Source organism: Furipterus horrens, unplaced genomic scaffold (assembly GCF_987537825.1).
Source record: "Furipterus horrens unplaced genomic scaffold, mFurHor1.1.pri manual_scaffold_11, whole genome shotgun sequence".
In the NCBI taxonomy this organism is placed as follows: Eukaryota; Metazoa; Chordata; class Mammalia; order Chiroptera; family Furipteridae; genus Furipterus; species Furipterus horrens.
The window spans coordinates 89,553,411-89,568,074 of record NW_028327181.1 but is presented as its reverse complement, the minus strand read 5'-3'; the positions used below and the strand labels follow the sequence as shown (position 1 = coordinate 89,568,074).

Sequence of the window (14,664 nt, the reverse complement as noted above, 5' to 3'; positions counted from 1 at the left end):
CCTCCACCTTAGAGGGCCTGACAGCCAGCAGGCTCTTCAAGGTCTCTTTCCAAATTTACGTCCCCCAAGTCTGCTCTGATTTTGCTTTGGCGAGAGCTCACTGGGCTCCATGGCCTTTAGCATTTAAACATCATACAATTGCCTAACGTGTGCGTCTCCTCTCTCCAGCTGGACTGTGAGGGCCTTAAGGATGAGGGCCCTGCTGTTAGCCAGCCTGTGTGCTGCCTCCCACTCCCCTGCAGGACACATAAAACTCGCCTCGTATGGCTTGCAGGGCTGGAGAAGACGTATTGAGCTGAAACTGTGGGGATTTCCAGGAGTGGAACAAATATTTTCTTGTGCGAAACAGCCAAGATGGGTTAAGGTAACAGGTTATTTTGTTTTCTTATTCAAAAAGGTGCTCTTTTCAAAGCATCAGTTCTCTTACCATGTCTTCTCTAATCAAGTTATCAGCAAACTAAAGTAATAAAGCTGAACAACTAGAGACTGTTTTACCGGGTCTGGCGGTGAAGAAATCACTACTGGTAGTTCAGGCAGGAGCCTCTGATCTTTGGCAATGAACCTCAGTATCCACAACTGTGCGAGGGGAATATAGGAATATTCCTATGTTGTTGAGTTAGCGTGAAGTTTAGCAATAATGTATGTAAATGGTCTAACTCAGGGACTGGTACATATTAGCTATTGAAACTGGTAGCTGCTGCTTCTACCATAGAGATAATAATACCAATAATAATTAGAACTCTGAAGTCACTCCCATGGGAGAACTGAATTGGACCAGAAACTTACTGCATGCAGGCTCCATAGGCTGAGAATAACTTATTCCAATAACCTTTGTTCCTGTCTCCCTCTGTCAGTCATTTTACAAAATCCAAAAGGCAAATAGCAACTCTCCTTTTATTATAATTTGTTCAACAAATAACCTGTGTGTCTTTGCTATGCGGTAATTTGAGGGTTCACAAAGGTGAGTAAGACATTTTGGTCATGCCCTGTAAGATTATAATCTAATTTGGCTGCGCTGCTGACTTCTTCCCGTTTAGGCTCTACGGAAAGCAGACTCTTGGAAAACAGTCCTTCTTCACCTGCAATTGCAGTCACAAATGAGGTGACCGAGACTCCCCCGGACTCTAGCTCCTAGTCACCTCACCCACTCCCCAAAGTGAACCAAAGTCAGACCTTTGGGGCCTTTCTAGGGGTGCTCCTCACTGTGGCATGGCGCGTGTATTAATCTGAGGAAGACCAAGTAATAGTTACACTGGAAGATGAAATATAATGCCCTCTTCAGGTAGTAGGTCAGGCCTTTTGCCTTACAGAGAAGGGAGGGGACTGTGTTCAGGAGTTTGTCACCAGGCAACTCCGCATCCTTTGAAGTTCGCCAGTGAACTTTGGGAAGACCATGGTTTGCTTTGGACGATGGGAAAGCCATCCTTTGTTGTAGGATCTGAGCAAGGTGACGCCTCCAGTAGCAAAGAAACCCAACAGCCATTGAGATAAAACACGTCTTGCCTCTCAGTTCTCTTGACAATGTAATTGTCGACAGAATAGTTCTTAATGTCACTGGGAGAGGAAATACAGGTAGAAATCTCGTATTTATATAAGCTCTTGATGACCAGGAACAGAGTCCACTGCGCCTGATTATTGCTCAGTGCCTCCCCTCACTGGTCATAATCCAGTTCCCGACAGACAAGGTGGAAAAGAAGGAGAAAGTGAAAGTGAATGAGAAAGTGAAAAGCGCAATTCCTGAACCTTTACCCCTTCCCCTCTCCGCCTTGACTCCAACGCCTGGTGCCCAGGAGGTGCCAAGATTCTGTCTAAGAGATGCCTTTAAAAAAAATTTTATTGCTTCCTTTAGATGGTGGCAAGAATTACAGCTTAATTACCAGTGCTGGTGTTGCCTTGGCGTAATAGGTAGCTTTCTGTACAGTCACAAATAACAGGCCGCGCCGACCTGCCTGTCTGAGTGAGCGGGAAATGTGTGCTGTCTCTCGTACCCAGAGGAGATCTTCATTAAAGCTTAATTATGTACCATAAATATGTTTTATTTTGGAACTCAGGAGGTGGGATTTTTGATTTGGGGAAATGCAGTGCCTAATAAGTAGGCAGTAAAGGGAACGTAAACAGCGACTGAGCCCTTTAATTTGTCCCTTCTCAGTGTGGTTCCGAGCGGGTTTTCAGTTCCAGCGTGTGTTTTCCGAAGTCCCTGCCCCGGCGCCCCCACTCAGGGCCGCCTCGTGTGACGCCCATGTGCAGCCCAGGGGGTGCTCGGGCACAGAGCCCGTCGGGTTTCCGGTGGTCATGGCCCCAGCGTGCCAGACACCGGAGTGAAGAAATCAAACGAGCCTCGAGAGAGGACGGGGTTTATTGGTGGCTCTCCCCTTAGTGCTAGAAGAGGGCTGAGTGAAGTGGCGGCTGCTGTCTTCCTGCTCCTCCCCTGCTCACCACACCTCCTGGTGTTGGCTGTTCATGGCATGGCGCTCGGGGCCCCTCCCGTCCACCTGCCTCCCGGAAGCCTGCGGTCCCCCTCTCCCCGACGGCGCGCTGTGCCGTGTGCCATGCCGAGGGCCACTTACCACAGGAGGTAAATTTTACTGGGCCTTCGGGGGCCTGGCAGGCACAGCACAGGGGTCTCGGCCGGGGTGGGGCAGGAGACTGGGAAATAGCACAGGGCTGCTGGAGACTCGGGCACTGGGCCAGGGGAGGCGGGGCCGGGGCTCCCGAAGCCCGGAAAGGAGACTGGAGGGAGCTGGGGGGAAGGGCCCTGGGCCACCGCGGACGCAGGTGGCAGGAGCGGCAGGACCAGGCAGCAGTAATTGGTATTGGGCTGCGGGACAGGGGAGAAAGCAAAGACGGAGCAGTAAGGGGAATATTCAACACAGAACAGGGGGTGCTCGCTGCTGTCACCTGCACAAAAGAGAAAGAGCAGTCAGGGAGCAGCGCTCACAGAGGGAAAGGACATAAAAAGGTCTGTGAAGGAATCAAAACACAAAAGTCGTTCTTCGGGGGTGGCCTCCCCAGGTGTCATGAGGCGGCAGGCACCTAGCTGGGGCCTCAAGGTCACTGAAGAGTTAACCAGGCAAATGCCATCAACCATCACACCGTCTTCCAGCCAGTAGTCTCTGATGTCCCTGACAGATGCTGGAAAGTTCTTCCCCCACTAAGTTCCCACGTGGAAGCACTTGGTCCCCTCTCAGCTCCCACAGGCCATCTAATTAGCTGTTCTGGCAGCAACATATGGTGGCCGGCAGGGTCTCACGGAGGTAAGGCTCTTCTTCCCTTCAATCCCCCAGCTGCCCCGGCTGGAGGTGGTGGTCCTGCCTTAATCTGGCCTTTCTGCTGCAGAGGGGAAGTTTTGGAAAAGAGAAAGAAGCAGAGAGAGCCCTGGTGGAGTCATGGGAAGGGAGAGGGACCAAGGGGGGAAAAGCAGGTGGATGAGGAAGGTGTCCAAGTGCAGTTAATGATTTGTTTGCTAACCTCACACTCAATCTGCCAACCTTGCTGGAGGCAGAATATGGGCACCTGAAGGAGAAGTCAGCCTCAGAGAGAACCCCCTCACGCATGACAAATCTCTCAGCTCTGCCACTAACCAGCTGGGTCACCTTGGATCTATGGCCTACCTTCCCGAAACCTGTTTCCTCATCTGCAAAAGGAGACAGGTGTTCCCTCTAGCCTTGTTCCTCCCAGGCTGGCCCTTGGACTAGCGGCATGGGCTTCACCTGGGAGCTTCTGAGAAGTTCAGAAACCCAGCCCATCTGGACCTACTGAATCAGAACCTGCGATTTAGCGAGGCCTCTGGGTGTTTCTCGTGGGCTTTCACGCTTGAGCAGCGAGACTCTGAGATAAGGGCGCAAACCCGACGAGCGCCGCCGGCAGTGCTTGTTAGAAGCCCAGTTGTGCAGGCCCCCTCTCTGGAGAGGCCGATGCTCTGGGTCAGGAATGGGAAACAGGAAGGAATATTTTAATGAAGCACCTCCCTGGTGATTCTTATCACCGAAGTTCAGGAAACGCTGCAGTGAAAATCAGTTCAGTTCCAAAATGCCATCATCGGAACCACCCAGGTGAAAGCCAGTAAGGCCCGCCTCGTTTCGCTGCGCTCTGCTCCATTGTGCTCCACAGGTGTTGCGCTTTTCACAAACGAAAGGCAAGAAAAAAGACCCTCCCACCAGCAAAAAGATGATGATCGTGATACTGGCTTTATTCCCGGGTCTGGAACGGAACCTGCAGTATCTCTGAGGTATGCCTGTCCCTGTAGCGGAGGGGTCTCAGTCCTTATTTACTTGAATCCCTTGTAGGTTCGGACGCTATATCCATCCCTTCCTTTCCAAACGCCTCCCTTGGCTCCTGCAGTGAGTGGTTCCTACTTTGCAGATCATTTCTCCGGAGTTGTCTCCCTCCATCCTTCCCTTAACTGTTCCTTCATCATCTCTCTTCTTAGTCCATCCACTCGCAAGGGCAGACCCGTGGCTGCAGCTGCTTCTTGCTCACTGCAGGCCCGTGGATTCCTCCTGGCAGCGGGGATCTGTGCTGAGCAGCAGACCTGGATACCTGGGTGCTTCCTGGCACTTGCACCTGGCCCTTCTGCCTGCCCCTCACAGACAACACTCACGGAGTGGGACCCACCCTCTTCTCACTTTCTCAGCCTTGGCAAAGGCAGCCACTGTTGGCCCAGTTTTCTGGGCCAGAACTCCAAGTTTTCTCTACCCCCCCACCGGCCCCCCACACCTTTTCACCCAATAGTCACCAAGTTCAGCCAAGTTTACTTCCTGCAACAGCCCTCAAGCCCAGCCCTCTTCCCTACCCCTCTGCTTTTGCGACCAGCCAAGCCCTTCTCGTTTCTCCCTGGATCCACAGCCACAGTTACTTCTCTGGTCTGTCGGCCTGTGCCTGCCTGTCCTCACCCTTCCAGCCGCTCTGCCTTCTGTGCTCCAGCCAGAGTCAGCTGCTAAAGATGCTGGTCTGACCGCATCACTTCCTGCTCAGCCTCTGTCCATGACTGATGGACATCGCCTTCAGCATGGCATTCGAGGCCCTGGGGGACCTGGTCCTTGCCTGCCTATAGGGTGTCAACTTTATACTTTTGTAGCAATTTGTAGCCTGACCGTAAACCAGAGCCTTTTAAACTCAAATATGTGGAGATCTTGTTAAAGGCAGGATCTGATTCAGTAAGGCTGGGTTGGGACACAGGGGTCTATATTTCTTTCTTTCTTTCTTTCTTTCTTTCTTTCTTTCTTTCTTTCTTTCTTTCTTTCTTTCTTTTTCTTCTTTTTCTTAATGTTTAGAAAGAAGAGAAGGGAGGGAGGAAGAGGGAGAGAAACATCAATGCAAGAGAGAAATATTGGTTAGTTGCCTCTCATATGTGCCTTGACCGGGGACCAGATCTGCAATCCAGGCATGTGCCCTGACTGGGAATTGAACTGGCAAACTTTCGCTTTGTGGGACAACACCCAACTAACTGAGCCGCACTTTTCATGGCACGAGGTTCTGTATTTCTAACAAGCTCTTAGGTGATGCCCCTTCTCCCAGTCTGCAGACACCCGGAGACCAAGGCCCTAGATGACCTGTCTTCCCTTGATGTCTGTTAGTCCCCCTCTGCCCCTCTTCCTTGCTCTCTCTCCCCTCCATGCCTTTGCACACTAAGTATGTCCTGCTGGGCACGACTTTCTTGCTTTCCTCCCCTGGCCAAATCCCTTGTCCTTCATGGTTTTCATCCCACTCAAAGTCCTTAGGACTTACCTCGGTCAGGGCATGGTGGTGCCCTGCCCTCCCACTAGGCTGTGAGCCCCTGGAAAGCAGGCCCTGTATGTCTTATTTTTGTAGCCCCAGTACCCATTCAGTGGCTGGCAGGTGAGCATGCAGTGAATGAATGAAGTGAATGAATGAGCAATGAGTGAGAAAACCACTGCACCCTGGTGTAATATCATGCTCCCTGATACAGTGGGGGCGGGTGAATGTATTTGCTCGCATCCCACAGGCACTGGATAAATGGGTGCCATTACTGATAAGCAATTAGTTAAAAAATTTGAGCCCTGGCTGCTGTGGCTCAGTGGATTGAGCGTCGGCCTGCGAACCAAGTGTCGCTGGTTCGATTCCCAGTCAGGGCACATAACTAGGTTGCACGTCAGGTCCCCAGTTGGGGGTATGAGTGAGAGGCAACCACACAGTGATGTTTCTCTCCCTCTCTTTCTCCTTTCCCCTCTCTCTAAAAACAGATAAATAAAATAAAATAAAACAAAGTAACCTTGTAAAAAAATAAATAAAAAATAAAAATAAAAAATTTATAATCAAGTGGTAACCTCTCTTATATTTCTGACTATAAGTTCTCTTATAAAGATGCTAACCTGAGAGCAGCATATGGTCAGGCTTCATAAGCAGAGGGGGGATTGGGAATTAACCTTCACCCAGAGCCTGGTCTAGACCCAGGACTTCAGCCCTCCTGTCTACCTAGTGAGGCAGGTAGTAACTCCATTTTGCTGGTGAGGAAACTGAGTTTGGAGAAGCTGACAGTTCACAGTTATAGGGCTAAAAAATGGTGGATTAGGATTCTGAGTCAGGACTTCACATTCTGAGCTCTGTGACACCCCTGAGCCCCTCTGTCCTGGAACTTTACCATAAATGGACTGAGAATTATGATGATCTGTATAAAAATGGGAGCATTCCCTTATGTTGGTTGTTTTCTAACTTGGGCAGATAGCTTGGAAAGTTGTTGGACACCAGTGGACTCGCCTGGAAACTCATTAGCCTTGGCCTTTCAGAGAAAATCTTCATCAGAATTATTTGCAAGGTAAGTTAGGGAGATTTGGAATTTGCCTCAAATTTCTCTTCCAAGCTCCTCTTCAAGTAGATATTTTCAATTTCAAAAGAGACCATTTTTTTAGATGTTTATCTTTATAGCTCTGAATTCACTGCTTTTTCTTAGTTTTACAAGAACATGTATTCATGATAAGCCACTATTAAGCTGAATAGGTTTTGCCACTCCTACAAATCTGAGTTTGGTAATGACTAACATTGAACTCAGTAATAAGGGAGGATAATTTCAGAACACTTGGCTTTGGTTTGAAGGGCAAGATTTTGGAAGCAGACTCCCAGTTCTCCATCCAGATCCATTTTCCTGGCACATCATTAGGGGACTATGCCCAAACTCTAGGTGAGACGACAGGGCACTCTTACTTCCCATGTGCCCGGCACTGGGGTAGAGAGTGCTTTAGGACTCAGGAGCCAGAACCCTGCAGCACAATGGCCTCTGGATGCCTCTATGTGTCCTGAAAAGGAGAGGTGGCTCCTGTCCAACTCAGGCTGGGTCTGGGAGGGAAGGAGCCTAGGATCCTGAGGCCACTGTGGCTCCCTGCCCTTCCCTGTTCCCCTGTACTCGCCCGGCCTGCTGACTGTTCTGCTTCTTACTGATTGTACAGAATTCCGAAATAAGAATACATGACTCTGCCAGGCTTATTTCTCACCCCATGTCAGTGTTCACCTTGATCATGAAAGAGGATTTCTGAGTCAGTTGCACATCAGACTCTGCCTGGATTTTCCATGTCTTTTTGGAGATAAAGCAAATCTCCAGCTTGGTAAATGCTTTCTGGTCATTCCTCTCTTTCCAGTTGGTGTTTTGCTTTGGAAATTCAGGGTGTAGTAAAAGTGTCTGCACCAGTATTTATGTTAGGATTTAAAAAATAGAACTCTAATTTTTGGCAAAGGAGAAAAAGGTTGGGGATGGGGAGGGGAACAACATTAAGACAAAGAAAACAAAGTTTTCTAGTTCATTCTCTCTACTAACTGCCGCTCTGAATGTGCTCAATTTGTAATGTATCAAGCGCTTATGGTTTCAGGCACTATTCTAAGAGCTGAGCATATGTTTTTTATCATTTACTCTTCCCAGCAATCCTGGCAGGTAAGATCCATTTTGACCCCCTATTTGACAGATGAGGAAACTGAGGCACAAGAAATTACGTGCCCAAAGGTACATAGCAAGTAAGAAATGGGGCCCGGATGCTAATCCAAGCATTTTGACTCCCCAGCACCTGTCCACCCATAAATCACACACACCTTGCGTGGACAGAGATAGTAAGGAGAAGCACAAGCCTACTCATCTAGAAACAGTTCTGGGGGATACAAGAACTTAATTTAAAATGCATGGATTCTTTCTAATAGTGTGAAGAACAATGAACACCTGATGCCTCCTCAGTTATGAATCTATTTGTAGAGGGCACGGATGGTTCCTACATTGTAAGTTGCCATTTTAGGGGTTCTATATGGCAGTTCCCATATAAGGAAAAATTTCTTTGACACAGATCACCATTGCATAGATTTGCATCCATGTCCAGCCACATTGCCCAGTTTGATTGTTTTATCTGGTAAAGGTCTGGCATAACACTGCATAGAAGGTTCACCTATGAGGCAGATGTTGCAGAGGGATTTCACTGGGTTTGATGCTTTGGTTTTGCAAAGGATCTGAAGGCTGACATGGGAAGAAGTTCTGGTGACTTGCTGCCAACTTTGGGTTTGCACCAAAATGAGTTAAGAAAATAATTTATAGAGGTGAAGAAAAGCAGGAGACTGTAAATTTACCTGGTGAATTGGATCAACGTGTCCAGATAATTCAGGTCCCAGGTCTTTTTTTCTATCATACTAGGGTATTTATCTGCATTTTCTGAGTTGTCACAATCAGTCAACTTGATTTTACTGGGAGAGACTCAGCTTAAATTCTTGCCACGTCTCTGGGCTCCCAGTTCGCTATGCTAATTGAGGAACTCGGAGGAGTTCCTTAAGGGCTGAGTCCACATGTGTAAGTGGAAGGGTTCTTAACACACCAAGGCGACGCTCTTAGTCAGCTTTGTGATCAGCCCAGTTTTCTGGACAATGAATTCAGCTTCTGTAGCAATGACATTAGTCACAAGCACGGCTCTGCTCATAGGACAGCCAGGCCACATGGGTCTGGGACATGGTCTGGGGCCATCGTATGACGTGAAAGCTGGTGTGTTTTAAAGGCTTTTTACTATCAGTAACATCCCTCATTTGATGAAATTGATCTTTCTGCCAACTTGGCTCTCTTGCCTAAACTTTGGTGTTTTGCAATCTAGTAATTCTTCAAATTTGATGTGTTATAGAATGTAAAGTGAATTAATTTATCCTTTTTGTCTGTGTCGTAAGTTCTATATGGAGAATTTACACCTGTATTAATCAGTCAAGCTAAAATCATTGAGTGAGCCTACGCTGTTCATTTTATAATTTCTCTCCATGGACGACAGAACACATCATGTGAACAGCTACCTAGTTTTAGCGTGAAGGCTAAACATGATATCACGTGAATGGAGTTGCATTATTTAAACTTAAATTCAGTTTTTTCTATTAAAAAAATCCTCAATCCAATAAATTACAACACATATTTTGAAATATTTGGGGGATGATCTTACCTGCCTTATTTCATTCTTAAACAGCTGAATCAAGAGCTGAAGTCCTACTAAAAATCTTCCAAATGAGAAATTAACTATGATGATACTTCCCCCGATTAAGTGAGAAAAAAAGGGTTTGGCCTGAAAGGACATCCTTTCAGAAGTCCATTTGTTTTCTACTTCATTAAAAGCAATAAAACGCGTGTGGTTAATCTGAGAGCTGCCATTTTTTAAAATGCATTAAGACCTAACTGGACGGGTGGTTGCTTGATAAGAGCTCTTTTAGTTGTGACTCAGCTGTAAGTGAATTGCATGCTATTTATGAATTCTTCAGCAGTTAATTGGGATCATTTCCGCTGCACTGCAAGCAGAAGGCCGACTTTTCTTCCCAGTTACCCCAACTTCGACGTCAGTTCCCAGAGGAAAGGAGTTTGTCCCACAGATGTTGGCTCTGATGGGGATGAGCCTGAGGACTCTAAACTTTCAGTTGAATTTATCCCCTTTCTGAATACTATTAAATCACTCCTGCCTCAAGCAGAGGACTGGTCTTTGCTTCAAAGGCAGCTAAAGAGTGAATTATTTACCAAGTTGCACAAAAGGGAGGATTTATCAAGCCCCTTCTCTCCCGGAGAGGACAACCTCAGAAGTGGAAGACTTTATTACTGTCTTTCTTGGCTATAAATTATGCCATTCAGATGCCCATGAAAGCTTCTCTTCATGCTCTTGCTTGAGTCATAAAACTTGATACCTGGGGCCAAATGCCTTTATCCCCGTTCCTCCCCACCCCCCAGGGTTGAAGAAGATGAAAAGGCAGTAATTCTAGGCAAGAGTCACACAATGCCAATGATTGGGCAGAAAATGTGGGCAGTAGAGACCGTTACTCTACATAATCCGTGCCTCCTTGACATGCCTGATATTCTCTTAAATGAATTTTACTATTTGCATAAGATTATCGGACCCTCCAAAACCTGAATTAGCTGCTTGGAAAGCACTAGGTGTAACTGACCTCACCAATTTGATGGTTGTCATTACTGCTAACACTGGGGTTTTAGAATTTGTGTTAAGTTAATAAAACAGCTACTCACCTGGAGAGGGTTTGCTGGGGCCCACGCTCTCTGGTTTCCTTGTAGTCATGGTACTTTTATGTTTTTGCTTGACGGATGTTTGGTCAATTGCTGGAAGTCTGGAATCACACTTCACTGCAGAATTCTTGATAGATAATCTTGGTTTGGCTAAAGGACCCTCTTCACCAGAACTCTACCGAGAATGAGAGGAGTCTGGGTATCAGTAGCCTGGTAGGTCATGTTTGCTAGGCAGAGGAGAAAAAGACAAGCCAAATGCAGTGACCCCTCCCTCAGTAACTCTGGAGTAACCCACCTTGCATGCGGAATATGCCCTTTCCCCAGTGAGATTTTGACGGACCACGGTGTATAAATTTAGAAATAATACCGAAGTGAATGAGTCTGTCTTGCAGAGCATTATAAAAAGAATGTACATTTACTGGTCTATCTTGTAGGTCATTATGAAAAGACTGCATTTCTGACGCTTAAGTAATTTAATGAGCAGTAAATAGCTCATGTTCAAAGCTGCGTATGAAAGCAGGAGACACTCTCAGTGCTTTAAAACTTCTTTCTATTTGGTATTTGAACTACTTTGGGGGTGGGTGAGGAAAAACATTCCTCGTTGTGTTAATCAAGTACTTGACAATAAAAAGGAATTTTAGATAGTGTGTGGGGACTGAACAAGTCAGGCCTCAGTTTAATATTCTGAATTACTGGGGGCAACATAAGACAGACTTCATCTTTTAAAAAGTCCCCATACCTGCCATTCTGCTATAAAGAAGTCAGTATAAATCTATGCATACACAAATCATGATTCTTGCTGGGTCAGAACATCTCAACACAGCCTTGCAGATGCCATAAAAGTTACCCAGGCATTCGATAGCTTGTATACTTTGCTGCACTTCCACCCACCAAAGCAATGATGGAAACAGTATAAATGGCTGTGAGAAACCTGGTCTTGAAGGGTGATTTAAGTCCTGCCTTATGTTTAAGGTCCTGGTGTTAGTATGATTTGCTAGGCGATACGCTCAGCAGTCAACAAAACCACAAGCCCCTCCCCGCCTCCGTCCCTGCCACCACCAGGAATTCCAACGCTAACACTAAATTCTCTTACCCTGTGCATTAGTATTGGAAGATGCAGTCTTTTGCAGACACAGAATGCTAAATTAATGTCCCTCTCACCTCCCCAGCTGTGGCAATTTGTATTGATCTTGCTCATCGGTCTCTCTGACAGTTATGGCATTTTCATTTCAAGGCTCCTGACTCAGGAAAATACTTTGACTAGCTTTGAATTATTAGGTACAACATAAGACAAACTAAACTCTAAAAAAATCCCCCTACTCGTCCATCTTTCGTAAAGAAGATCGAATCTACAGGTGGACAGATCGTTACCCTCCTAGACTGTAAATCATTTCTTGTAATGTAGAGTCTGGATACAGCCTTCCAATAAATAATTATTGTTTCTCCCTACCTTTTCAGAAAACAGACCACCCTCAGATAAAGGGACAGGAAAAGGCAAGGACATAATGAATTTGTTGTTCTCCCTTTTGCTTTTTGATTCTGGGATTAAATAGAAATCCTTGAAAATTATTCTGAAATGTCAAAGAAGAAACATTTGGTCATTTCTGCACATGAAATAGGCTCTCCATTCTCAGAAAAGGAAATGTGGCCAAATTTTAATTATGATGCCTAAGATTGTCACAGACAAGAAGAACATGGGTGAGCATGGGACAGCAGTCCTTCCACAAACTGCCCCCCACAAAAAACTCACACTAGTGGGTAGAGAATTCTCTGCTTGCCTCAGGCAATGGTGATCTGGGAGGAGTTGGTGAAGAGACTTTATTGGGTGGGGTGTTAAGCTCTGTTTATCTTTCCTTCACCCATTCATTCATATATCATAAGCCTTTTTAGTAGAACCAAAGAGGTAACAGAAAGCTTGGCCAATTAGACCAGGCCTGTTGCATATATGGAATTGTGCACCTGTGTTCTGAGTACAGGAGTCCCTCTCTATATCGTGGTTCACTTATCACGGCCTCACTGTATCGCGGGACTTTTTAACATATTATGTTTAATTTATCTCAGATTTTTTGCTATATCGTGGGATTTTGCGGTACTGTATACGTATGTTGTTAAAGTTACGTAGGTTTAAGAGTGTAGAATATGTTTAAGAGCATAAGTAGTGTTTATAAAAGTGTGGAAAAGGTTAATAAGGGAATGGGAAAAGTTAATCAGGGACTGGGAATGGTTTATAAGTGTGTGGAAAGGGTTTATAAAGCCTTAAAATATATATAAATACTAAAATAAATGTAAGGTTCCTACTTCGCGGATTTTCACTTATCGTGGGGGGGGGGTGTCTAGAATGTAATACCCGTGATAAGTGAGGGAATACTGTCTGTCCGTTTCTGGTTCCTGGTTCCATCAGCCTTACTTCTAGTTGGTAATCATTCAGAGTTCAGAAATTACAGCTGGGAGTGGGTGTTTTGTCACTTAGAGACTAAATCTAGAATGGCAAGAACTATAATACTTATGAACGTGCCACTAAATCTTAACATTGAGGAAGCTTAAGCAAATCTCTTGAACCTTTTGTGTCTTTATTAACATCTCATGTACTCAGCCATTTTCATTTATCCTTGCTCATGAAAATCCATCATATTTCAGGAGAGAAGGATCCTTGGTGGGGGTTGGGTGGGGGGGCAAAGGTTTTAGTAATTCATTCTGGCACTGAAGTGTGGTGTTTAAGACTCGGAGTCCAACTTCCTGGGAGCACGTCCTGGCTCTTTCACATATTATTGTGACATTGGGTTAGTTCCCCTCAGATGTTCTCATCTGGGAACAAGAAATACACCTATTGGTGGTTCTGTGAGGATTAAATGAATTAAGGTATGTTTCTAGCACTTAGAATAGTGCCAGGTAAGTAGTAGGTATCATGTAGGTGTTGACTTTTGCAGTTAGCCATTAATTCATGTTCAGCCATTTCAAAAATTAATGACTGAACATTACCCACTGTTGAAACCAAAAACCAAAAGTCCCAATGAAAATGCCAAATGGATTTTCACCAATTCCGGAGATATGAACAGAGAGGTGAATCAGTTCTTACAAGGACTCTTGATTTCTCCTGAAGGCTATTTATGATAGTCTTATAAATAGCCAATTGAAATTGATCTAGTCTTAAGAAAATATGATATAATCTCATTTTTAGACAGTAAAGTTCTAATGGCAAATATTTAACAACATTTAGAGATTCTTTAACAATAATAATTAAGTTGATTTTAAAACTGTCTTTTCATCTTGTAATTTTGAACAGTAATTACAATTTTCATTTCTTCCCCCATATGTTCCTAAGTTAAAATGTCACATGGAGGTGGAAGCAATAGCACATCGCTACTTCTTTGGGGGAAGAAAACAAGCTCTCTCAAAATCAAAGCCTAAAACATAAAAAAGAAAATAAAAACATCAAGCTACTGACACATGTGTTTACTTTAAGACCCCTTATTAATAATTTGATGAGAAAGTCCTAAGAAAGCCCTGTTAAATAAACAAAGTTATTGTGAAAATTAATATTTTCTGGAATGTTATTATTTTTGTACTTAACATTTTCCCAAGATTCCCAACTTGTGCTTCTGGCCTCATTCATACTAAAGTAAAGACATTGCCTTGCCCAGGGCTAGGCTCTCTCAAGGTCAGAGAAGGACTCACAATGGGAAAAGAAGGGGCTGTCAGTCAGACGTGTAAGCAACCCTGGGCACTGCAGTAACAACTTAGTAACTTCTAATTAGACTCCTAGAAAATGGAGAACCAAGGGTTCCTCAGGGATGTGTGATGACTAGATATAAAAAGTTTTTGGTGGATGTGATCAACATCAATTTGCTGTTCCACCCATGCATACATTTACTGGTTGACTCCAGTATGAGCCCTGACAGGGGATTGAACCCACGACCTTGGCATATCGAGATGATGCTCTAACCAGCTGAGCTACCCGGCCAGGGCAGAGTGACTAGATTTTTACACTGGGAGTGGTCAAGGCTGTGAACCTCGACACACAAACAGTAACAACATGGCAAGGGTGACCAAGGGGCAGTGGGTACAAGTGAGTATTTCCAGGGTCCTGTCCCCAGAGTCCACATTCTAAATATGCCTCAAAGAAAAAACTGCCTTGGGGAATTGAGGGCAGCTTGTATAAATAGCATTCTGGATAGGATGGATACCTTTATGTGTTCAGG

The 14,664-nt window shown here is 45.3% G+C and overlaps 1 protein-coding gene and 1 long non-coding RNA gene across 2 annotated transcripts in view; one reads left to right on the top strand and one right to left on the bottom strand.

Moving 5' to 3' along the window:
• Window positions 1–14,664, bottom strand: part of MARCHF10 (membrane associated ring-CH-type finger 10) — a 69,369-nt gene that overhangs the window by 30,378 nt on the left and 24,327 nt on the right. Inside the window, exon 3 of the mRNA XM_090292481.1 lies at window positions 10,469–10,640. Coding sequence (XP_090148607.1) covers window positions 10,469–10,640 — 172 coding nt within the window. The remainder of the gene's footprint in view (window positions 1–10,468; window positions 10,641–14,664) is intronic.
• LOC149998816 (uncharacterized) lies at window positions 4,115–13,875 on the top strand. Its single transcript, XR_016514251.1, has 3 exons — window positions 4,115–4,228; window positions 6,682–6,775; window positions 13,788–13,875. It is a non-coding gene; the product is annotated as an uncharacterized LOC149998816 (long non-coding RNA).